Genomic DNA, 17,710 nt, shown 5'->3' with positions numbered 1-17,710 from the left:
GTGAGTGAAATATTTTTTATACAATCTTAATACGTCTCCAAAACATCCGATTTTTACCAGAATTTCGAGAACCGAGTTTTAAGCGTCCTAAGCGATCGCAAAAACCGAAGACAAAATTAAAATCGAAGTTAAAACGAACTCGTAATGTCAAGCGAAGCAAAAATACTCCATTTCTCCACATGAATTTATGGAATTATGTTTGACCTCACTGTGACCTTGACCTTTGCCCGATTTTGAGCAAAATCTAATCAGCGTTAGCCATCACCCTCCTGAATCACGTGGTGTAATTTGACATTGGTAGCTTCTTCTGTTCTCGAATTATCGTGCCTACAAACAAACAAACAAACACACAAACAAACAAACAAACAAGCAGTCATCGACTGGTACTTACGAAATCGTCAACTTGACCTCTGACCTTGTCTAATAAAAGCTGTCTCTCGAGAAGGTAGCGACGCAAACCAGAAGTTTCTACGATGATTCTGTACCAAACCATCAAAAATAGAATGTTTTGGATGTTTGACCTCACTGTGACCTTGACCTTTGACTGATTTTGACCAAAATCTAATCAGCGCTAGCCACCACCCTCCAGAATCACATGGTGTAATTTGACATTCGTAGCTTCTTCTGTTCTCAAGTTATTATTTTTTGGATGTTTGACCTCACTGTGACCTTGACCTATGACCGATTTTGACCAAAATCTAACCAGCATGAGCCATCACCCTCCTGAATCACGTGGTGTAAGTTGACATTGGTAGCTTCTTCCGTTCTCGAGTTATCTGAACCCAACCATCAAAAATCGAATATTTGACCTCACTGTGACCTTGACCTTTGACCGATTATGACCAAAATCTAATCTGCACTCGCCATCACCCTCCTGAATCACGTGATGTAATTTGACATTGGTAGCTTCTTCCATTCTCGAGTTATCGTGCCTACAAACAAACAAACACGCAAACAAACAAACACACAAACAAACAAACACAAACAAACAAACAGAAACGGAAGTCATCAATATACTTACGAAATCTTTAGATTTCGTAATTAACAAACACACAAACAGAGGACGGAAGTCATCAATATACTTAGAAAATCTTTAGATTTCATAAGTAACAAGAAAGCAAGAAAGAAAACGGAGTAAAAACTGAGTACTCACTTTCTTCAGCACTGAGAAATGGCATCATCCTTCCATTAGGACTATACTCTGTGCAGAGCATTGCTGCTGCCGAAGAAGTCTCCTTGGCTATTGGGCATAATCCTGGACAAGTCACCACTCCAACAAAGGATACTAGCAAGCTGGCATTTATTTCACCAACCTCAGAAGGATGACAGGCAGAGTCAACCCCACCTGGTATTAATTCAACAGTTGAGCAAGATTTGAACTCAGGATCATAGGATCCCAAGCCCACCCCCCTAACCATGTAGCCAAAACCAGGTATATGACAGCATGCATCACCAAGATATGGAATTGGGAAGGAGAAGTGTACAAAAATACTCTTCATAGCCAAATCAATTGGTCATTGTCATGTACAAATATCAGCTTCCGAGCTCAAACGGTGCCTGAGATTTTTTCAGGATAAGAAATAAAATAAAGAAGTAATTAATAAATCGATATTGCCTGGTGTTGGCTTCGTGGTTAGGGTGGCTGATTAGGGATCCTAGAGGATCCTAGGGTCCTGAGTCTGAGCCCTGTTGGCCACTGAATTAATAGCAGGTGGGGTTCACTCAGACTGTCATCATTCTGAGGTCGGCAAAATGAGTACCAGTGTACTGGTAATAGGGACACTGCATCAGCGGCATAGCCGCATCCTTAACCAATGATGCAACCAGCAGCCATAAGGATGCACTCGAAAGAAAGAAGTAATAAATCGATAATAATTAAGTAATTACTTGATTAATCAATAAATAAAAAATACTCTTTTTAGCCAAATCACTTGGTCACTGTCATGTCCAAATATCAGCTTCTGAGGTCAAAAGGTGCCTGAGATATTGCCAGGATGAGAAATAAAATAAATAATTATGTCATAAATCATAAATAATGAATTAATTCATCAATTAATTGATTAATCAAAAATTAAGAAATATTGTTTTTTCCAAAGCACATCTTCATTTTGTCTCCATATTTCAGGTTTCTAGCTCAAAGGATGGCTGAGATATCGTCTGGACAAACAAACAAAGCAATAAACAAACAACCAAGAAAACAAACAAACAAGTGGCAGTACATTCAGAGTACACCACCCACATGCCAAATAAATAAATAAATAACAATCCTCCAGCATGCGACATCGCCAGGGCACCTTTGGCGCCCAGCGATGCCACCTTGCAGCACGTGGAGTCAGAATTGGGAGGGAGCGGTGTACAATAATTCATTCATTGATTGCATAATTAAAATAAATAAATAATAATCGTAAAATAATTTATTTTGAAATCAGTTGACTGATAGCATCCCAAAACCATCACTGTTTCATCTGAATCTGTAACTTTTTGAAAATTAACTAAATAATTAACGAAAATTAACGAAAAATTAAATAATTAATTGATTAATCAACAAATCAAAAATAGCCTTAATAGCCAAATCATTTGTTCATTGTCATGTCCAAATATCAGCTTCCTCGCTCAAAAGGTGCCTGAGATATTGCCAGGATGAGAAATAAAATAAATGTCGTTTATAAATCGATAATAATTACATAATTAATCAATTCATTGATTAATAAAAAAAAATTAAAATCCTGTTTTTGCCAAAGCACATTTTCAGTTTAGTTTCCAAATTTCAGCTTTCCTCGCTCAAAGGACAGCTGAGATATCGCTTGGACAAACAAACAAACAAATATGAAAACAAGAAATAACACGGAGAAAAAACCAAGTACTCCTTTCCTTCAGTGGCCGGAGATGACGTCATTCCTCACCGAAGTGGAATTGGGAAGAAGCAGTGTACAAAAATACTCTTTGTAGCAAAATCACTTGGTCACTGTCATGTCCAAATATCATCTTCGGACCTCAAAAGGTACCTGAGATATTGTCAGCATGAGAAATAAAATAAAGAAGTAATTAATAAATCGAAATAATTACATTCTTATCCATTTATTAATTATTTAATGAATTAATTTAATCAATTAATCGATTAATCAAAAAATAAAAAAGACTTTTTGCCAAAGCACATCTTCACTTTTGTCCCCAAATTTCAGCTTCCTAGCTCAAAGGATGGCTGAGATATCACTCAGACAAACAAGAAAGTAAATCATTAATTGATTAATTGATTAATCAGTAAACCAAAAATACTCTATAGCCAAATCATTTGATAACTGTCATGTCCAAATATCAGCTTCCTAGCTCAAAAGGTGCCTGAGATATTGCCGAGATGAGAAATAAAATAAATAAGTGATGAATAAATCTTTCATAATTAAGTAATTAATCAATTAATTGATTAATGAAAAAAATAAGAAATACTGTTTTTGCAAAAGCACATCTTCACTATTGTCCCCAAATTTTGCTTCCAAGATCAAAGGATGGCTGAGATATCGCCCAGAAAAACAAATACACAAACAACCACACAAAAAAATCACACAAAGTGAGAACATGGCAAAATGGAATGGCACTCCGAAGAGAACATACCTCCGCCAGGCTGAATAGTTTACATTTTATATGACACTGGTAGGTCGGATCTGATTCTGGATCTTAACCAAAATCGAATCGGCTTGTTCTTGTCAACTAACCAACTCTTCCACCTCATTTGGTCACAAGTCATCCACAACTTTTAGAGATAAGATGCTATACATAGTTTTTGGCCCTATCTCTCAATAGTGAAGAATCACCTGTAAAATTCTCATGACAACGACCAAGTCAATCAGATGAAAATTGAGGATTGCAGAAAATTTGGCCCAAATTGGCCTATGCCGACATTTTGGCAAATGTTTACCACAAAATTAGTAGGTGGTTTAATTCAGTGACCTGCTATGCAAAGGCTCTTCAAATTTCAAGTAAATTGGATTGAAATTGAGGTTTTCAGAAATTTGGCCTATGTTGACCTTTTGATCGATGTCGACCTTTTAGCCTATATTTTCCTTAAAGTTAATAGGTGGTTGAATTTAGTGATCTGACATGCAAATGCTCTTCAAATTTCAAGTCAATCAAATGAAAATTGAGGATTTTAGAAATTTGGCCGATGTTGACCTTTCGGTCTATGTTGACCTCAAAATCAATAGGTGTTTGAGTTCAGTGACATAATCTGCAAATGATTTTCAAATTTCAAGTTAATCAGATGAATATTGAGGATTTCAGAAAATTTGGCTAAATTTGGCCCAAATTGGCCTTTTGGCCAATAGTGATCTCAAAATTAATTGGTGGTTGAATTCAGCGACCTGAGATGCAAATGCTGTTCAAACTTCAAGTCAATCGGATCAAAATTGAGGATTTTAGAAATACGGCCGATGTTGACCTTTTCTTTGGTCTATGTTGACTTCAAAATCAATAGGTGGTTGAGTTCAGTGATGTCATGTGCAAATGGCTTTTAAATTTTAAGTCAATCGGATGAAAATTAAGGATTTTAGAAAATTTGACCCAATTTGGCCTTTTGACCTGTGTAGACCTTTTGGCCTATGTTTACCTTAAAATTAATAGGTGGTTGAATTCATTGACCTGATACGCAAATCTTGTTGACATTCAAGTCAATCGGATGAAAATTGAGGATTTCAGAAAAATCGGTCCAAATTGGCCCGTTGGCCTATGTCGACCTTTTGGCCATTCTTTACCACAAAATTAGTAGATGGTTCAATTCAGTGACCTGACATGCAAAGACTTCAAATTTCAAGTTAATTGGATTAAAATTGAGGATTTTAGAAATTTGCCCGATGTTGACCTTTTTGTCTATGTTGACCTTTTGGCCGATGGTGACCTCAAAAATAAAATGTGTTTGAATTCACCGACCTGACATGAAAATGCTCTTCAAATTTCAAGTCAATCGGATGAAAATTGAGGATTTTAGTAAATTTGTCCCAAATTGGCCTTTTGGCCAATGTCGACCTTTTGGCCATTGTTTGCTACAAAATTAGTCTTCTTCTTCTTCTTTCGGCTGCTCCTGTTAGGGGTCGCCACAGCGGATCATCCGTATGATCCGCATCGTGATTTGGCACATGTTTTACGCCGGATGCCCTTCCTGACGCAACCCTGTTCGCCTCTTACGACACAGGGATATGGTACACCTATTTTAACCGGGGCATACACCGGCCCAGTACACTGGTGCTCATTTCGCCGACCTCGGAAGGATGGCAGGCTGAGTCAACCCCCTGGTGTATTAATTCAGTGGCCCAACGGGGCTTGAACTCAGGACCTTTTGGATCCCAAGCCGCTGCCCTAACCACTGCGCCAACACCAGGATTTGCTACAAAATTAGTAGGTGGTTGAATTCATTGACCTGATATGCAAAAGCTCTTCAAATTTAAAGTTAATTGGATTAAAATTGAGGATTTAGAAATTTGGCCATGTTGACCTTTTTGTCTATGTTGACCTTGTGGTTCGATGTTGACCTCAAAATTAATAGGAGTTTGAGTTCATCGACCTCATATGAAAATGTTCCTCAAATTTCAAGTCAATCGGATGAAAATTGATGGTTTAAGAAAATCTGGCCGAATTTGGCCTTTCGACCAATGATAACCTCAGAGTTAATAGGTGGTTAAATTTAGTTACCTACTATGCAAATCCTGTTCAAATTTCAAGTCAATCAGATGAAAATTGAGGATTTTAGAAAATTTGTCCCAAATTGGACTTTTTGCCTATGTCGACCTTTTGGCCGATGTTTGCCACAAAATTAGTAGGTGCCTGAATTCACTGACCTGATATGCAAATCCTGTTCAAATTTCATGTTCATTGGATTGAAATTGAGGATTTTAGAAATTCAGCTCAAATTGGCCTGTTGGCCTATGCAGACCTTTTTGGTCAACGAAATTCAAGGAAACTTCAATGCGGGACTGTCGCAGAGTCAGTGGCATTAATCTCTGAAAATTTTTGAACAATCTGTTGAGCGGTTTGGGCTGGATGTGAGCGGACAGACAAACAAACAAGCACACAAACACATACACAAACACACGGAGGCGATGAACATTCTTGCCAATTTTTTTTTGGCCAAACCACACACACACACACACACACACACACACACACACACACACACACACACACACACACACACACATACACACACACACACACACACGATTAACAAACTTGCCAAAAAAATTATTATTTTTGCCAAGTAACAAAACAACCAACAAACAAACCAACAAATCAACAAACCAGCAAGCCATCAAACAAATAAACGAAGGTGATCAACATGTAAATTTTATCATTATTATTTTTGCCAAATAACAAATGGAGTATAAACTGAGTACTCTCTTCGGCACCCAGGGATGGTGTCATGCATCATCGCCTGGATACGGAATTGGGAAGAAGCGGTGTACAATATTCTGCCATGAACAAGAGAAACCAAAAAAAAAAAACAATGGACGAGGTCTGCCACAGTAAGAAAAACTTGAAGATTTCTGGAGAGGAATTTATGTGAAGACCCAAAGTAACACAACAAGGAGGTAGTTTGAATCCAAAACTTGGAAAAGAAAAAGCAACACCTAAAGGAAAGTGATATTTGATGAAGAAGAAAAAAGAAATACAAAATGCCAAACTATCAAAACCCTGGCCCAGGTGGAATTCCAAACTTCTAGCAAAAGCAACTTAGATGCTCCTCATTATGCTCGATCATTCAATGAACTTATCCAAGAGGAAACGTAATGAATGAGTCTCACACATTCCTTAATCAAAAATCTGAACAAACCCAACTACTTCACAGGTATAGACCATTACAACATGTCGACCAATAACATACACACTTCTAATGGGAATAATCATGGAAATGATGTACCACCACCTAAGAAGGCATAAAGACAGAGTAGAAGGGATGTAAAGGCCCTGTCACACCTTGACGATTTAGCCAGCGTATGCCTGACGTATGAAAGATTTGGCTAAAACGCTGGCACACGTTGAATACGCTATGGGTAAGTTTGTATACGTTAAGAGAATGCTGGCATACGTTGTAATACGCTGGCATACATCGTAGTAAGCTGGCATATGTCGTAGTACGCTAGCATTCGTCGTAGTATGCCGAACTGTTAGACAAATTTTCCATGCTTGAAATTTTTTGACGTATGCCAGCGTATGACTCACACGTTCCGCATAACGCTGGCCATAAGTTGTTGGCACGTTACGCGATCGTTGACACACGTCCACACACGTTACTTGTAAGTTACTCATAAGTCGAAACATGTCAAGGTAATGGTTAGCGTCAGTGTTCCAGAATCCCTGTTTTTTTTTTTTGTTTTTTTTTTTTGTCTTCGGTATGACGGTGATGTTAACACTTCGATTTCTAGTGCGGTTATAATATAATATAATTAATAGGCTGCCGCTCAACGATTTAAATCATAACTGCACTAGAAATCGAAGTGTCAACATCACCGTCATACTGAAGAAAAAAAAATAATAATAAAAAAACCAGGGAGTCTGGAACACTGACGCTAACCATTACCTTGATGCGTTTCAACTTATGAGTAATGTACAAGCAACTTGTGTCGACGTGTGTCAACGATCGTGTAACGTGCCTACAACATATGGCCAGCGTATGCGGAACGTGTGTCATACGCTGAGTATGTCGACAAATTTTCAACATGCTTAAAATTTCTCCACGTACTCGGCGTATGAAGACGTATGCCAGCGTACTACGACGTATTCCAGCATACTACGACGTATGCCAGCGTGCTCTTAACGTATACAAAACTTACCCATAACGTATTCAATGTGTACCAGCTTGGTTCGGCAAATTTTTCATACGTCGGCATATGCTAGCTAAAACGTCAAGGTGTGACAGCAGCTTCACACTTCAATGTCTAGTGTGGTTATGATTTGAATCGTTGAGCCGCAGCCTATGAATAGCCTACGCCACGTGATCGTCGGCGATACGCTGCTGCGCGCTATGCATAAGTTAGACTATCGTTGGGCATAGGTTGTAAACGCCGACAACACGCTCAGCATTCGTTGGTATAAGTTATCGATATGTGATTGAAACGTTCTGTGTACGTTACTAATACGTTATGCATACATCCAACACGTTATTATACAGCCAACACTTTAAAAAAACATCAATAGTTCAGCGTACGCCAGCGTTTTACATACAATTTGAGACCTTGCCATATGCTGGCTAAAACGTCAAGGTGTGACAGCCCCTTAAGAGAGAATGCTATGGAACAATAGACCACCTTTTATTTCATTTTCTTTTTTTCTCTAAACAGAGCCAAGGCTCGTGGAAGAGCGAGTTCACTGAAACGATGAAGAGGTAATAGGACAAAAGGAACAGTGGAGAAAGTGGGGAGGGGGACACCAACAGCACATGATGAGATGGGCAAGATAGAGGGAGACTTGGTCAAACAATGGGTGTGGGGAGGAATGGGGGACATGAAAGGATGCATGGGATGGACAAGATTGATACAGAAAGAAATTCCAAGGAGAGAAAACATGAAATTTGGATGGGGGAGCGAGTGGGGTGGGGTGGGGAGATGTTGATATTCCTTTAATATGCACAATAGATCATGTTGACTTTCTTTATCAACTGACAAATCCCATTTTTATACTCAGCTACCCTCTTCATGAATTTTGCTGACAATAACTTTATTTTTGATCAACCTAGTTACCAGCCACCATTCCCACCACCTTCTTCAATTTCTCACCAGACTCATTCCTAATTTTCCACCAAACCACATGGTATGAACTTCAATTATCAGCAGACTTTTGCACTCTTTTCTGATCTTCCACCCACTTAATTAAACTACCACTACTAGTATGTTTGAGGTGTGAATTCTTGCTTCTTTGTGGTTTATTTATTATAATTGACATTATTATTATTATGACATATGCTCAAGAGCGATTACTTATGTTTTGTAAAATTGCTTTACGCTGTATTTAATATTTAGAATGAATCAATTTTCTTTCCCAAAGATGCTCAAGATTGTAAAAAGTGTCAAGAGTTTTTCTGGCCAACTGAGCTTCAAGATGGCTGTGTTCCAATGCCTGAAGACTTTTTGGCTTTTTCCGATCCACTGGCAATTGTTCTGCTTTCCTTCGCTCTAATTGGAATCATGTTCACGGCAGTAGTCATGTGGCTTTTGTTTTATCACCGAGAAATTTTTGCTCTGGGGGCCACAGACCTACAGGTTTTTGAATTCCTTTTGGTGGGCCTGGTAGCCTGCTTCAGTTGCACTGTGTTGTATCTGGGACGACCCATGGATGTAACTTGTCAGCTCAATGAACCTGGAACATTTATCTGCCTTACTTTGTTGATGGTAGGTAGTAGTTGCTTGACGAAAAGATCAACGTTTAACATTGGTGAGTTAGAAATATAATAAAATAATTTGCTAATTGAAATTTGCATGACCCAATTAAAAACAAAATGCAATTGTAATTTTTGTGCAATTTCAATGTCATTCCCATATTTTGTACCTGGTGTTGGTTTAATGGTTAGGTTGGTGGGCTTTGGACCCTCGGGTCCTGAGTTAAAATCCCGCTCAGCAGTTGAATTAATACCAGGTGTGGTTAACTCGGTCTGTCATCCTTCCGAGGTCGGCAAAATAAGTGCCAGCATGCTGGTATACTGTGTCGGAGTGGCGACCCGTCCAGGATTGTGCCCAATAGCAAAGGAGACTGCTTAAGCAGCACCAACGCTCTGCACAGAGTTTGATCTCAATCTTCTCCTCCTCCTCCTCCTCCTCCTCCTCCCGTATTTTGAAATTAATACAGAAAAATAAAGATAGCTCAGTTTTCTCTGTGGTAAGCAGGGTTCTTTTCATGTTATGTAATGTATTGTTATGAAAGCACCAAACTGTAAGAAACCAGTAGCAGAAAAAGGATAGAAATACCAACTCAAGATAGCAAAATGTGATTTGTTCTGCTTTTGCACATTTGCAAAATTGTCAAAATTAATGTTTGTGCGAATCAATAATGAAGAGTACTAAATTTGTGGGACAAAGTGTTTTCATGGAAAAAAGCAAATGTTCTATTCTGTTATCCTCCTCCTCTTCCCTTGAGAAGGGGTGAGGTCAAATGGCACCAAGTTTCTGCCTTGCTTACACCACGAGACTCCTCCACTTCTCTCTGTCCTCAGCCAACTATCTCCATTCTCCAACCACCCCTACCTTATTGATATCCCTCTTCACACAATCCTCCTATGCCAACCACGGTCTACCGCTTTTCCTTCGACCTCAATCCATCCGCTCTCTTTGCCTTTCTCTCTTGCCACATCCACAGCAAGTGCCCATTCCATCTCAGCGGGTATTTCACCAATCTCCCGGTCAAGCTCATCTGCACACCAATCTTCTCCCTCAGTTCATCAATCATCCATATATCAAACCTATTAAATCCCACAATCCTCCGGAACCAGTTGTTCTTGCAAACCTGCAGCCTCTGTTGTCTCTCTGTCAGCGCCACCCTTTCTAGACCATAAAGGTAGGCCAGCATTACACCTGACTTCAGAACCTAACCTTTCAATCTCCTTGTTGTATTTCTGTCTGCCATTAATCCCTCCACACACCATGCATTCACACTCATCTGAATCCTCCTCCTCACCTCTGGATCAGACTTACCATCCGCAGTCACGGTTCCTCCCAGATACTCAAACCTATTTTCCTGTCCGATCTCCTTCCCCTCGAACCTGTTATTCATTTATTTTCGCTGCTACCCAAGCCAAGTCACTTCAGTCTTCTCCATATTCATCTTCAGTTCATACTTCCCAAATGTCTCCTTGCACCCAGTACTTCCTGCATCTTCCGCCCACTCTCCACCACAACAGCCAGTTCGTCTACACACAGAAACCTCCCCATACTACCCCTCTTGTTTACTTTCCTACTTACCAGCTCCATCACTATGATAAGCTTGTGTGGGCTGAGAGTGCTTCCCTGCCTCAAACTAATGTTCACACTGAACTCCTCAGACATTCCAGAACCAACCCAAACTCATTCCTTTGTTCCCTTATAAATCTCTTCTACAACCTCACTTCTGCTTCCAGCACACCCATTCATCTCAGTGTCTCCATCATCATCTCTTGGGACAGTGTCATAGGCCTTCTCCAGGTCCACAAATCCAAATGCCATTTCACCTCGCGCCTCCAACCTCTTCTCAACCAGCTGTGTCAGTGTAAAAATCCCATCCGTCATCCTCTACCCTTCATAAACCCCTGCTGCTCTTCTCCGATCTCCATCTCCATACTCTTCCTTATCCTTCCATCCAAACTCCTCTCCAGCACCTTCATGACATGACTTAGGAGCACAATGCCCCTGTACTTTCCAGGATCTTAAACATCTCCCTTCCCATTCCATATTGGCACAATTAACCCTGTCCTCCAGAACTGAACCCTCTCTCAAACATACATTTAACAGCCACTTTGTCAAACTGACTCAAACTTCTCCCCCTGCAATAATCTCGATACACACCTCATCTATGCCTTCGATCCTCTCTATTCTTCATTCCCCAACTAAATTTACCAACACATTCCTCTTCACCCGGCTCCACTACTCCCACATGCGCATTAAAGTCCCCCGCAATGCACAGCATTACCTCCACCTCAACTATTTCCATCATCCTCTATAGTGTGTCCCTGAATTCCTGCATTTCTGGCCAAATCCTTCCCGTTTGAGGCCCAGATACCGACATAATACACACCATAATTATCCATCCCTCCCATCTTTCCATTCTGACCATCTGCTTGCTGATCTCTTCCAATATTATTATTCCCATACCATTACTCCTTCCATCCCAACCTGCATGTCATGCTTTGTAGGCTGAAGCCTGATATTCGCCCCTCTCTCCCCCTTACTGTACATATGAAATAGATGGCCCCTTATCATGTTTTGGCGTTATTTTTTTATAGTGGAAGAAAAGACGTCCAAGAGAGATGTTTGGATTCCAAGACAATTATTTTATTCAACTGCAACCATCAAACCCACTCATCCACCTTCCATGAAAGCTCGGTACTGGAAATCCCACGATAAACCAGAGCTCAAGCAAATTAACAAATTATAAAATCCAAGGCAAAATGATGCTGCGACAGTACTCCCCCTTCGAGTGCATTTATCAAATGGAAGGTACAAACAAAATCTTATATAACTGTAAAGGCACTCGGTAGAGCACATACTGTACCTCTGCCAAGCTGATTAGTTTACGTTTTGTATCCTACTGAACAGCCGGATCTGGATTTGGACCGGAACTAAAATTTAATTGGCTTGTTCTTATCACCTCACCAACTCATCCATCAAGTTTCGTCTGAAAACATCCACAATTTTTTGAGATATGTTCACAAACAAACAAATAAGACGGATGTCATGCATCACACAATACTTGCGAAATCCATCAAACAAATAATTGGTGGTTGAATTCAATGACCAAATCCACAAATGCTCTTCAAATTTCAAGTCAATCTGAAGATTGACAATTTTAGAAATTTTGGCCTATATTGACCTTTTGGCCTATATTAACCTTTTGGCCTACATTGACCTAAAAAAAATAATGTGTGGTTGAATTTAGTGACCTGATCTTTAAATGCTCTTCAAATGTCAAGTCAATCAATCGGATCAAAATTGAGGAATTTAGAAATTTGGCCTATTTTGACCTTTTGGCATATGGTTACCTCAAAATTAATAGGTGGTTGAATTCAGTGAGCGGATATGCAAATTCTCTTCAAATTTCAAGTCAATCTAATGAAAATTGAGGATTTTCGAAATTCGAAAAAGTTATTGACTTTTGGCTTATGATGGCCTTTTGACCTCAAAAATAAATAGGATTCTTTTGGACCACAAACTCCAACATTTGGTGAAGTTTTGTGAAGATCAGTTTAAAATTGTGACCTGGAAGCGATAAAAGGTGAGCGAACAGACAAATAAACGGAGGCGATCAACATATAGCACTTATCCAAAAATAATGAAAATGCCAAGTAATAGCGCAGAAGACCAACCATTATACTTGAAATTTTTTTATTTTCACAAGTAACAAAGACAGACAGACATGGGTGAAAACATAACCTCCGTCCACCTTCAGTGGGTGGAGGTAATAATACGTGTGTGTGTGTGTGTGTGTGTGTGTGTGTGTGTGTGTGTGTGTGTGTGTGTGTGTGTGTGTGTGTGTGTGTGTGTGTCTGTGAAAAACAATCCTTCCCACCGATTGATTGGACAGCTGTCCTGACTCCACCCACAATTGTCACTTTGATGAGTATTTAAGACGAGCAAATACCACCAATCGCTTCACTGATGGGAAGAGTAAGAGGGGGAAGAAAGAGGGGGGAGAAAGAGGGAGGAGAGGGAGAGTGATGGGGGAGAGAGCGAAGGGGGAGAGTCAGGAGGTAAGATGGAGGAGGGAGGGGGAGCAAGGAGGAAGGGGGAGCAAGGAGGGAGGAGAGTGAGGTAGGTGGGGGAAGGGAAGGCAAAAATGCAATGGACCATTAATTACGATTCATACTGTCGAATCAAAATGATTTGGCATGGAATAACAGTAAGATGGAAACAAAGTCATGTCTGAAATCCATTTTCTACCAGTCGTACTTTAAATACCGCCCAGAGAGAAACACCACCCAGACATGTCTGGAGATAAACACAGTCTGGAGATAAATACCACCAGGACACATCTGGAGACAAACTCCCGTCCAGACATAAACATTGCCCGGACGTGTCCGGAGCCAAGCTGTCCGGAGACAAACACTGCTCGGACATGTTGGGAGACAAACTCTCATCCAGCCATAAACACCACCCGAAGACAAACTCCCATCCGGACACGTAAGGAGAAGAGAGACAGAGAGACAGAGAGACAGAGAGACAGAGAGACAGAGAGACAGAGAGACAGAGAGACAGAGAGACAGAGAGACAGAGAGACAGAGAGACAGAGAGACAGAGAGAGAGAGAGAGAGAGAGAGAGAGAGAGAGAGAGAGAGAGAGAGAGAGAGAGAGAGAGAGAGAGAGAGAGAGAGAGAGAGATATATATATATATATATATATATATATATATATATATATATATATATATATATATATATATATATATATATATATATATGGGAGGAGTGTGTTGCAATGTCTTAGGAGGGGTGAGAGCGAGGATGGTACAAAGACAGAGAAGGGTGGGGGTAGGGTAGTTAGCAGAGAATATGTTATGCTTTCTGAAAAGCACACACACACACACCCACACACACAACATATATATATATATATATATATATATATATATATATATATATATATATATATATATATATATATATATATATATATATATATATATATATATATATATATATATATATATATATATAGTGGTGCTTGGCCAATATCGGCAATTTTTTGGTAATCAGCTGATTGGATTCAGTATGATTACTGACACCCAAAAACCTTGAGTAGCTTTCACCCTTGTTTTGGGAGAATTTCAATGAATACATTTTTAAAATAACGTTGCATTATAGACATTTCAAAGAGTTGTGCTGCCAATCGTGTAATGGGTGGAAAAAAAATTGGCTTTGTAATTTCGAAAATACTGTAATATGGCAAATGGCTCAGAAATTGGGTTTTATCAAATGTATTCTGCTTTGAAACTCACAAAGAGAAACCATATAACCTTTGTAAAACACATGCAGTTCATAAAAAAACAAGCAATTGCTTTGGAAACAGTCACGAGGACAAAGGAAAGCGTGATTGCTCATACGCTGCTGAGGTTTAAAGTTAAAACCTACACCACCCATCATCACAAGATATGGGATGAAGCTTTGCCACTATGGCGCCCATAACCAAGCATGCACGTATGCGCGCACACACACACACACACACACACACACACACACACACACACACACACACACACACACACACACACACACACACACACACACACACACACACACACACACGGAGAAGCCCCCTTACCGATCCAAATATACCTACATGTACCTACCTCTACCTTGTAGCAACTGCCGACTGTACACCCTGATTGAGACAGGAACTGTACCATTATCGACTGTTGGGCGCTCGACAAGTGGCTTAAGTACTCAAGCAAGCACCCAATTGAATGGTTGATAAGGAATTTGTCATGGCAAGCAGTAACCAGCTGATTGGTAATGGCAAAAGCCTACACATCGCCAATTTCTTAACATTTTCAGATTTCACTCCAGATTTCGAGTTATTTAATCCAAGTGATGCGATCCTCGAAACTCAAATTATATTTCTATTATATACTTGAATTCGTCCGTGAGAGTAGGTCATGGAAAAAATCACATCATATAATGCATGAAATCGCTCCAAGCTCTGATTTTGAAAACTATAGTACTTACAAAAGCAATGTAAACAACGATTTGTAGGTATGAAGATCATGCAATCGATAATATCACTGAGGAAAGTGAAAAAATCAAACATTTTCAGGGCTTTATCGTTACTAAACGATTCTGGCCTGTTCCAACTCAAAGAATTGTTGAGCAAGCCGAACAAAATGGCGAATTAAGTCCCCGGCGAGGTAACCGAGGACGCCTTAAGATCCCATCGAGAGCGAGGTCGCCGAGGATGCGCCTGATAAAGGATATAATTAAATAAACCAGGTACGGTCCTCATTCCGAACAAAGGCATTGCCTTCCTGGTGGTTTGGCGGTGACAATTCGGGTTCACACCCTCAGCACGCATTCAAGCATCTATTTATTATGTGCAGCCGAGCCAAACCACGAGTGCCGGGCAGGCTAGCGGCATAAGCGATTGGTGGGGTATAACATCCCGCCTATCCATTTTCACACATTAAGTCGAGCCAATGGATGGAACGAGACAAAAATGGGCAGGATGGAAATTTTTTTTCCAAATAAGAAGACACGTATTTAGAAGGCAAAATAGTCAATCAAGAAAGACACAGAAGGGCAGATCTTAACCCGTAGCACTTATTTCCCCCTTAAAGGTCTTATTTTCCGAAACACAGGACATGGTGCCAGCAGAATCATTCCGAAGAAAATATAGATCGGAAGCAAAGAGGATGAAGAGGTAGGGCGAGGTATTTTGTTGGCCTCTGTCTGACTCACCCCGGCATGCTTCAACGGACGCGAGATGCAGAAAATGAAAAGACAACAAGAAAAAATATCTCTGGAAAATCCACTTTATCTCTTTGCTGATGATTCAATTCACTGCCGTACCATCTGTCATCCCTCAGACTGGCAAGCAGCAGCTTCTTCGCTCTCTGCAGATCTGGGTAAAATCACAAACTGGGCCAACACTTGGAACTTGTCTTTCACTCTCACTATGTCTCTCCGTAAGGACCGTTTGGAACCCCCCCCCCCTTGTACTTTCTCCACAATTTTCTTGAGGAAGTCCTTTCACTCAAGCTTCTGGGTCTCACTATCTGCCATGATGTTTCCAGGGAAAGCCACATTTTTCCAACCTGGCTTCATGGCCTCCAAATCAGTCGTCGACGAGGAATCCTCCGTTGTTCAGACTCATTCCTCGGCCCACCTGAGCTCCTGAACACATACAAAGCTTCCGTCTGCACTCATGGAATACTGCTCTCTCCTCTGGGCTGATGCTCCTGCCTCTCACCTTTTTCGGCTTCACGATGTGGAAACCAAGGCATTTAGGATCATTTGTATCTACCTCAGTGAGGCTGAGCCTTTGGGCCTCTCACTCTCTCACCACAGGCAGATCTGTGGTCTTTCTGTCTTCTCTCATCTCCTCTCCAGTCTCGCCCCCCCCCCCGCCGCTCTGTCTGTGATATGTCCCCCCACCCCCATATTTCCGCAGGGTGCTCAAGGTCCACCAACAACCTCCTTCTGGTAAAACTACCAAAATCACAGATCACTGCTCACCTTCACTCTTTCATTCCTCTTTATTCTTGCCTTTGGAATAAACTCACACACTCTCTTTAATCCCATTCTTCTCTCCAGGTCTTCAAAACAGCTGTTCACCACAACCTCTTATCGTCCCCCATCCAAAACCACAATCTTTTATGCCCATGTTAATCCACCACAAACACATCTCCTTCAAATTTCCTGCCTTCCTTCCCGAAAGTTCCCTGTCGTGTAAGGTCCTGAAAGTCCCTGTGGTGTCCATCTTGTTTCCCCTGTGTTGCCTGTCCCCTATCGCTCCCTTCCAGAGATATCCTAATGTCTCTGTTCCCCACTGTGTTGCCCTTCCCTCTCCAGCCCCTCTTGTCTTCTGCCCCCTTTGTTGTGCGTTATGTATGCACAATTATGTATGCACGCTCGCTCTCATATGAGCCTCGACAATGTATTCAAAAAAGGGGAGGGGGGGAGAAAGTAATAAAAGCAGAAAGTACTGAATGCAAGTGAGAGCAGCATGTGTAATGTAAGCTTTTTAGAGGAAGAGCTTTCTTCCCGCACTCGGACCTCGTGGTTCTCTCGCTATCGTGCGTCTTACCTGTGCTCAACTTGTCGAAACACCGTCCACCCAAACATAAATGTATATGTGTGTGTGTGTGTGTGTGTGTGTGTGTGTGTACACACACACACACACACACACACCGGGCGTAGTGGGGTGCGCCTGTAATCCGGCTATTCGGACGCTTGGGTTGGAGGATCGCTTGAGGATGGGAGCTCTGCGCCTGGCCGCGCTATGAGAGGGTGCAGGGCAACCTGGAATCATGGTGAAACCCAATCCTTATCCCTGTG

General features: G+C 40.8%; 1 protein-coding gene across 1 annotated transcript in view; it reads left to right on the top strand.

The window, feature by feature from the left end:
- LOC147034965 (extracellular calcium-sensing receptor-like) overlaps positions 1 to 17,710 on the top strand; it is a 118,935-nt gene that overhangs the window by 86,946 nt on the left and 14,279 nt on the right. The window contains exon 10 of the mRNA XM_085860923.1: positions 9,028 to 9,371. Coding sequence (XP_085717049.1) covers positions 9,028 to 9,371 — 344 coding nt within the window. The remainder of the gene's footprint in view (positions 1 to 9,027; positions 9,372 to 17,710) is intronic.

Source organism: Eptatretus burgeri, chromosome 1, assembly GCF_056783735.1.
Source record: "Eptatretus burgeri isolate ZD-2024b chromosome 1, Ebu_testis_v1, whole genome shotgun sequence".
NCBI lineage: Eukaryota > Metazoa > Chordata > Myxini > Myxiniformes > Myxinidae > Eptatretus > Eptatretus burgeri.
This window is presented reverse-complemented; position numbering and strand designations above follow the sequence as displayed.